This window comes from Myotis davidii, unplaced genomic scaffold (assembly GCF_000327345.1).
Source record: "Myotis davidii unplaced genomic scaffold, ASM32734v1 scaffold24, whole genome shotgun sequence".
Taxonomy (NCBI): Eukaryota; Metazoa; Chordata; class Mammalia; order Chiroptera; family Vespertilionidae; genus Myotis; species Myotis davidii.
In genome coordinates, this window is record NW_006298312.1 from 3,078,533 (window position 1) to 3,086,967 (window position 8,435).

At 33.9% G+C, this 8,435-nt stretch overlaps 1 protein-coding gene across 8 annotated transcripts in view; it reads right to left on the reverse strand.

Annotated features, from left to right (window-relative positions):
- Positions 1-604: 604 nt before the first annotated feature.
- ROBO2 (roundabout guidance receptor 2) overlaps positions 605-8,435 on the reverse strand; it is a 709,767-nt gene continuing 701,936 nt past the window's right edge. For 3 of the 8 annotated variants that reach the window (XM_015570594.1, XM_015570597.1, XM_015570593.1), the window contains 3 exons: positions 6,297-6,569; positions 4,034-4,234; positions 605-2,091 (listed from right to left, as the gene is read on the reverse strand). In XM_015570594.1, the coding sequence (XP_015426080.1) occupies positions 2,090-2,091; positions 4,034-4,234; positions 6,297-6,569 (476 nt within the window). In that variant the 3' untranslated portion in view covers positions 605-2,089. The remainder of the gene's footprint in view (positions 2,092-4,033; positions 4,235-6,296; positions 6,570-8,435) is intronic. The other 5 variants (XM_006773936.2, XM_015570599.1, XM_015570598.1 and 2 more) reach the window with 3 other exon arrangements.

Genomic DNA, 8,435 nt, shown 5'->3' on the forward strand with positions numbered 1-8,435 from the left:
CTCATCTTCCCCAGTCTCTTTGTCCCAAAGAAGTCAAACTGCATTAAAATTCAGACACTTATGGGAGAAAGGTGATGATGTATTTAATGTGTGTCTCAGAATTTCCTCCTCCATGAAGAAATAAAGTGCATGACGGGAGTTGGGGCCCGTAAAGAACACTGAGTTCCTGTATGCGTGCCTGTGTCGATGCAGCCTCAGGTGACATAAAAGATGGAAACATTTAATTTTGCCATTACTGTAATAATGTGACATACATTTGATGACTGAGCCAAAAATGCTCAGTTACCAATGATTTGTCATTCCAATGGGTCCTGTATTTTAGAATGAATCCCTACTTATCATTATTGAATATTCTTTAAAGTATCAACTACTGAACACATCATAGGAAAAACATGAGAAAGTATATCTAGAGAGAGAATTTACAGTTGTGTAGGCAGCACATGGGAAAATGTCACAAGTGGAAAGTTCTCTTCTACTTGACTGACTATACATGTACAGTAGCTAACATATATTCAAAGTTATATTCACTTTGACCATACATGACTGATATTCAGGAAATGCTTGTTCTCAATGTCGTGAAAACAAATGAGGCAGGACACTGTTATTAATGTCCATTTACCAGGTTCGGTTTTATTTAAAAAGTGTATAAACATGCATTTTTCTCCTTTTCAATTTTTCTTTTCAATTTACTCATTCAAATGGGTCAAACATATTTTAGTCAGTAGCCCATTTCTGAAAGTGTACCATAAAATATTTATTCCAATAAGTCTACTTACTGTGAACTGAACATACTCTGAGCACTGCTTTTTAAGCACTTACAAGTTGTCTGTACATTTGGTGGCATAAACTTCACTTTTTCATCAAATGAAACACAAAGTTGCATATAGACTGCATTATTATTTTAAAAGTCATGAATTGAAGTGATGCAGCTCTATCCTCTAGTGTGTACTGTACATGTATTAGAAAGATGAAACAAGATATTGCAATAGAGTTTTTGTATTTCGAAGCAGCCTGAGTATGTCCTAACAATAAATTGCCTCTTTAACTATTTGTTGGATATTCTAGAGTTCATTTGGCTTGTTTCCTTGGGGAACATCATATTATATTCTGACTTAATGAGTTGGAGAGATTAATTATGTTAATTCAGAAAATGCTTTTTTTTAAAAAAAACTGTAATATAAATACAGCTCTTGTGAAACACCTTAATTTCCTTTTGCTTGTTGCAATTCTCAGATGGGTCAATTACAACAAGAGGTAAAGCTGATTCTAAATATAGCTTTAATTTTCTTATTATGTCTTAAAGCAAGTTTAGTATATCTTCGCTACTTGTATAGTTTAATGCCTATTCAATCTTAAGTCTTAAACTTCCTTCTTTTGACCCACACTTTTATCAACAGTAAAAGCCACCATTCTGCTTTTATTTTTTATTTTTTATTGACTTGGTCCCTGATGTTCAAAGAAGACTTCACTAACACCACTGTCCTTCACATCTTCCTATTTCTATACCCCAACCAAAAACCATCCAACGTGATTGGTTACAATCAGCGTTATACAACCTAGCTTACAGTACAGCAACTCCCTTCACATTCAGTCTTTTTCTTCATGTCACGAGGAGTAGAGATTTGTGCTTATCACCAAATAAAATTGCAGTGCAAAATTTAAACATAAAAGTTACACAATTAAAAGTTAATATATGGCACCACAGCCTATTAATTCACATATAGTACAACAGACCAATAAGAACAGACAATAATGTGAACAGAGCTAAAAAGAGTGAGCTTGCATAGCAATGCACAAAAGAAATTATATACAGAGGAAAGCCTTTGCTTCCTGGAGGGCGAGCTTTGTTTTCTTTCTTTTTTGTTTACTCCTGACAAGAAAGAGTTAAGGTGGGTGGTGTACGGAACAGAAGAACACAAGGAAAATATCTGTGGGATATGTGTGGCTGTGTGTCTTTACATTGCATTTACAGTTCTTTTAATAGTACATAAATAAAGAAATTGTTCATTGCACTGTTTAAGTGTCATCACTTCCATGAGTTCAGACCTGATGGTCCTTCAGAGCAGCTTTGCATGTCTCATCTCAGTTACTCTATAAAGAGAAAAACAAATCAGAAGTAAGTTTGCATTTAAGTGCAGTATCCTTTATCCAGCATACCAGAAACCAGAGGGACAGATAATAAGTGAAAGTAACATCATCAAATAGAGTCGGTGAGTTTGCGAATTTAAGAAGTTTTACTGAAATGAGGTGGGAAGGGGGCGAAAAAAGAAACCCTGTGGAATTTGGATATTTAAAATTCAACTGGAGCTATTTTGCACCTTTGTGAATCCATAATTATTCCAAAATAAAAGTTAAAGAAAAATCCAAGTACTCATGAATCAAAATAAAAATTATAAACATAGCTTAGTAATAATCAGGTTAGTAATATGAAACAATAACTCATATCAATAAATAATTTAAAGTTTTGAAAGTATTTTTAGTTTTCATTATTTCATGTCATCCCCAGTCTGCCAGGTGAGCATAATAGCAAGTAAATTTTTAGATAAGAAAAAAAAAGATTAGGCCCTAACCGGTTTGGCTCAGTGGAAAGAGCGTAGGCCTGCAGACTGAAAGGTCCCATGTTCGATTCTGGCCAAGGGCATGTACCTTGGTTGCGGGCACATCCCCAGTGGGAGGTGTGCAAGAGGCAGCTGATTGATGTTTCTCTCTCATTGATATTTCTACCTCTTTATCCCTCTCTCTTCCTCTCTGTAAAAGATCAATAAAATATATTTAAAAAAAAAAGTTTAGGAAGGCAGTTTAGTTTCTCTTTTCATATAACCAGTAAGCAGCTGAGATTGGAACCCAGGGCTGCTCCTTAGCAGGGTTTTTAAACTGTATTGAAAGAAGCAGTTGAACATATTCAGCAACTATTATTCTGAAATAGAATAGCAAAACTGGTAACTTTCCTGATGAAATTAACAAGAGTTCAATGCTTAGTAACATTCTAAATGTCTCTATTTCCTAGTACTTTATATTTAGAAAATAGATTAGTTGTAATAGGCACCAATGTTGGTTCCCTATTCAAAAAGAGAAATTTATTTTAAGTTGTGTTGTAATAGTCAAAGTATTTCAAGTTAACTAAAATCAAAGATCAACATTTCAAGGTTGAGTCACCAAATTAAAAAAAAAAAAAAAGAATTCCTAAGGAAGTTTTTTAAAACTACCAAAAAGCTAATACTCAGTTATAAAGGCAAAGAAAGCTACAGAGTGGACCATATTTAATCAACTTACAAGTATTAAGATTAATTGCCAATGTTAAGATAATTTTTGTATAATATAAATCAAATTTGAAAGAAAGGACATGTTTATTAAATTGACTACTCTAAATAGCAATGGTCTAAGTTATAAACAAACCTGCTCAAAATTATAATTGATCCCATATTAGAGCAAGTTTTCTACTATGTGAAATTTGTTTATTGTGTCAATGTTATTGATGGGGTTCAGGACATGCTACCCCAAAATGCAGCACCATGCTTTATTTTATATCTGAAATGAAGGAGTTTGAGGACACAGCAGAAGCAGGAAGGTCACTCTGACCTCCCCGTTCACCCTTGTTTCCTCAAACAGGTTATAAAACTGCCCTGTGTCAGTTACCGTGTCCCCAGTGCCAGGAGGAAGGAGGACATTCTTATCACAACAGTTGGGGCTGAGAAATCTGTATAAACAAACCTTGTAAAACTAACCCTTATCATCCTAGTTACTTCTTCACCATTCACTACCCTTAGCACAAACCCTTCTATGTAGTCAGTTCTTTACATACATATTGTTTCTGTCTAAAAGGTAGAAGAGTTTCTGCCTCTTGTCAGTGTTTTAGACCTTCATCCTCTTGAGAAGGTTCCCATGTATATGCAAAAAATTAATAAAATGTATTTTTTTCCCTGTTAATCTTTGTCAGTTTAAATTTCAGATACAGCCAGGGAACCTAAGAGGGTTATTACGCAGATATTCTCTCTAGATCACCGGAGCCTTCTCAATCTCCTACAGCACTTACATAATTCACTTGTAAACTGTCCTTGACTATTTGAGCCCATATAGCCTATGTCAAGAAGGTCGCTGACATTGCGCTGGTGGCCCCCCTTCAGCACCTCAGCTTTCCTAGGTCCAGTGGATCCTTTAGAAGACGCTGTTCCTGATGAGCTGTGACCTCCTGGAGACGGAAAGTTGGGCTTGCTGTAGGGCACCAAGGTCTCCTCTGGAATAAAAAAGAAACATAAAGTGCTAAGTTAAACAGCAGCATGATGACAAGCAGATTTAACTTTAAATATTTAGCTCAAGATGAACTGTTTTACCATTTTGAATTTTAGGGAAATTAAAAATATGAGATTTAATAAGGCTTGAAAACTAAAAGAAATTTCCATGTACAACAAACACTTCCTATAATAGGAACTAAAGCAGAATTAAATTAAAATATGTATCGGAATACGTATACAATGTTACGTATCATTTGCAAAATTTAAAGGTGTTATAAGAGACCTGCATACAATGAACCATATTATTTAACTAAAACATTTCTGAGAATAAGTTCTGTAGTTTAGTGGAGGCTCCAATTTAATATTTCTATTAAGGTTGAAAGAACATGGTTTTGACTTTAAATTATGAAAACATTTTTTTCTCAAATTATATAAAGAACTATATATCAGCTATTAAAAATAAGCTTCTTAAATTTCTATTGTTTCTTGAGAAAGAAATACATTATTTGAAAGCCTGTATTCTCCCTTAACAGAAAAAGAGACACTCATACATTTTAATAAATAGCATGTCTGTTCTTTTTATGCATCATCTTTCTACAAACAATGTACATAACTAGATATTTAATACTTTGAAATGCTTTTTCTTCCTTTCTTCCTTTTTTCTCTTCCTAACTTCCCTCTTTCCTTCTCTTCTTCGTTCCTTCTTTTTTTTTAAATATGTTTTTATTGTCATTTGGAAAGAGAAGAAGGAAAGGGAGAGAGGGATAGAAACATCAATGATGAGAGAGAATCATTGATTGGCTGCCTCATTCATGTTCCCTACTAGGGATTGAGCCCACAACTGGGGCATGTGTCCTGTGGGAATCGAACCCGAAACCTCTTGGTTCCTGCGTTGGTGTTCAACCACTGAACCACACTGGGCTGGGCTCTTACTTCTTTCTTTCTTCCTTTCTTCTCTTTTCTTCTCTCTCCACTACTTTTTTTTTCCTTTTTCTAGGTATTGATCATTATTACTATGGTTATATGACTAAAAAAATTGCTGACTGAATTTAGTATTTATTTCTTTAGATAATCTTAATGACAAGGATCACATGATTCTTCTCTTATAGTCTTAATGCTTAACCTTCTTAAATGTTTCACTAAACCTAGATGTTAATATTGTCATTTTTTAGCCACTACATAAACTATATTTCTAAAACCTTGAGCACCAAGTTGTGACAAAATATAATATTAAAAATGCATGTGAAGATGACATATCTAGAACAGATTCAGTCCAAATGAATAAATGAATGTACAAGGAAACTTTCAAATGTTGTGTGTGTGTGTGTATGTGTGTGTGTGTATTTTAATAACCAAGGAATCCTGACATAAGAAGAGGTAATCCAGAAAATGCATTTCTGGAACAGGGTCACCACCAACCTCCCTCACCCCCACCCCCACCAAAAAAATCCAACTATGAACCATTAAATTTATTTTGTGATATTTCCAGGAAACTTGATATATAAACAAGAACATCCCCCCATTCAATTGTTAACAATTAACTAAATTTAATCAGCTGGAGAAAGTATAGACCCAGTTTAAAATTTTCTAACATGAGGATTCTGTGATTGGGCATTGATTCATAACTTTATTGATCATTTCACTTCAGCAATTTGACTGAAGTGAGTTCTTCTTTCAAAATGACTAGTTACTTCAGCCAAAATGAACAAATTGGTTGGAGGCAGAGTTTAAAATGACATTAAAGGTGAAATTTTGTGGTCTTAAAAGTACTCAATATAAACATTAAAAAGAAAAAGAAAACCTCAAATTGTGTCATGAACACTATAGATGGAGGTTGGAAGTTTCTAGGCTCAAGGACCCTCGCAGAGGTTAACTTGAGGAACAATCCCTATTGGGATCAGCCTTCAGGGATGTGCCGGTGAGCTCTGCTTCGGAATTCCAAATTCAATTAGTGATTCAAGGCAAATGCATTTCAGAAGCCTTAAACAACTGCCATTTCTAAAATACCTGGTAGGAAAAAAAATGGTAAAAGTCCACACTTTGTTGGGACTGTGCAGAACACACCTGGTCCAACACCTTGTTTGTGTAGGGCTTTCCGTATGTCTTCTTGGCGTTCTGTGGAGTTAATCCATTCCTGGGTTTGTCGCTGCCACTCTAGGGACGCTCTAGCTGGACAATCCAATGAGCTCTTTGTGTCTTCTAAGTTGGATGCTTGTTGTCTCTCCAGAGAGCTTCCTTTTCTCTCTGTTGAGTTTTCCACGTTACCAACATGCTGGCTCGGGCCTATTTGTTGCCTTATACCCTGACCTGGAGGGGGGTCTGGTGGTGGTGGAAGATCTAAAAATTTTGAATAATGTTTAGAATGGACTAAAATTTAATGAAAAAAAAATACAGGTTTTAGTTCAAGATGAAGAAAAAAAACCCTGCCCTGTTAAAAGTATCACCCATGCAAAAAATATTTTTTGGGGGGGAAAAGGCAAATTGTTTACATCCAAATGCATATTATTGATCTCATTGCTATCTTTTGATCACAGTGTCTTTGAAATAAAATCAACTGACTTTATTCAACTATTATATGTGGAAAGTGTTTTCAATTGCACATTGAGGCTAACATTTAAGGTGCAAAGGGCAGTTTATGATTTCTCCATATTTAATCCATTGTTTACTCCCACTTCCCAGAGTAGAAATACCATGACATAAAATGACTAGAAATTCTAGCAGCTGTGTTAATCAAAGGCTCTGGGAAGAATAAATGCTATCCTGCAATCTCCATAGGAAATTTTGCCCTTGGGAAATTAAGAACTCTATGCGGTACCATAGGCAACATATGACTGCCTTTACTCATGTATGTGGTACATTTAGCAACAAAAGATTTAAGCTAACACTTATGAAATGCAATTAACATTCTGCCTGACAACCAATGCTAGCTATTCATTTCATGAGTTAACTAATGAGTTACAACTAATATGTTATACACTTCCAATGTATTAATTTTAATAAGTAATAACCAGTGTTAAAGGCACAGATAGAATATGCTTCATGGTACTAGAGTAGACACTGTATCATGAAAATTTGAGATATAGTGGCATAGATAATTTTTCAGAAAAGTTCTTTAAATTACATATTAGATATGAAAAAATTAAAGTTCAAAGACTTGGCTAATTTTTTATTGTCTTTTTTATTAGCTCTTTAGATTGTCATTACTTTTATATTTTTAATGTCTTCAGTTGTGACATCATAAACCTCTTTTCATATTTCTTTAAGTACTATACTAGTTCTGTTATACTCATCACACTAGTGCTGAAATTACATCATTGAAGTAATTGAAATCTAAACATTTTTAATATTCTATGGATTATTTTCTTCTGGCATCCCATTAAAATTTTTTTCATCCTTAGAATGCCAATAATATTATTTGCCCATAAAGACCAAATATCATATATAATATACATATTTATTTTATTATAGAGGATAATGTATATAATATAGATAATTAATACCCATACAATTTTGTAATTGTGCTCTTGTTTCTAATAGTATTATTCATAAAATTAAAAGGAAAAGGTATAATTTTTTTGGACAGAGGTAACTTCCTTAAGGAAATCTAAGCTGCTCCTTGTAAAGATTTTCTTAAGAAACATTATATTTTCTTTATGAGGAAAGTGATATTGTCCTCTGTTGAACTGATAGCAATGGTCTCCCCAGCATCTGCTCAGGAAGTTCCCACGTTGGAGCAGAGCTTTTATTTCTCATGCATTTCCTCTTGTTAGATGATGAATACTAATTATTGAAGGGGACAGAGTTTCTGTCTGGGAGAATCAAGTTGCATTTGGAATCTTGCTTCCAAAAAGGAAGAGCTAATCTAATATTGAGATATCTGTTTGTTAAATAATCCACCAAAGAGTTTGGTGTTTCTTTTGATTTCAAAGCTGACTTCCTTCAGTATATATTATTATAAATTCTAATTCATTATATCCTTTGAGTTATTGGATTTAAGACTGCTAGTGGGAGATAAATTATTGTAATTTCTTCCAAAACAACATATTTTGTCATTGATTTTTATTCTCTATCAGAGCAGTTTAATTTTTTAAATGGCCAAAGTGGAATCTGCTTATGTTAGCTAAAATTCTGATCACTATTTAATTTAACCTGAAATTATACAGCTACATCATTAAAACCCTTGGACTTTGTATATCCTAAAAA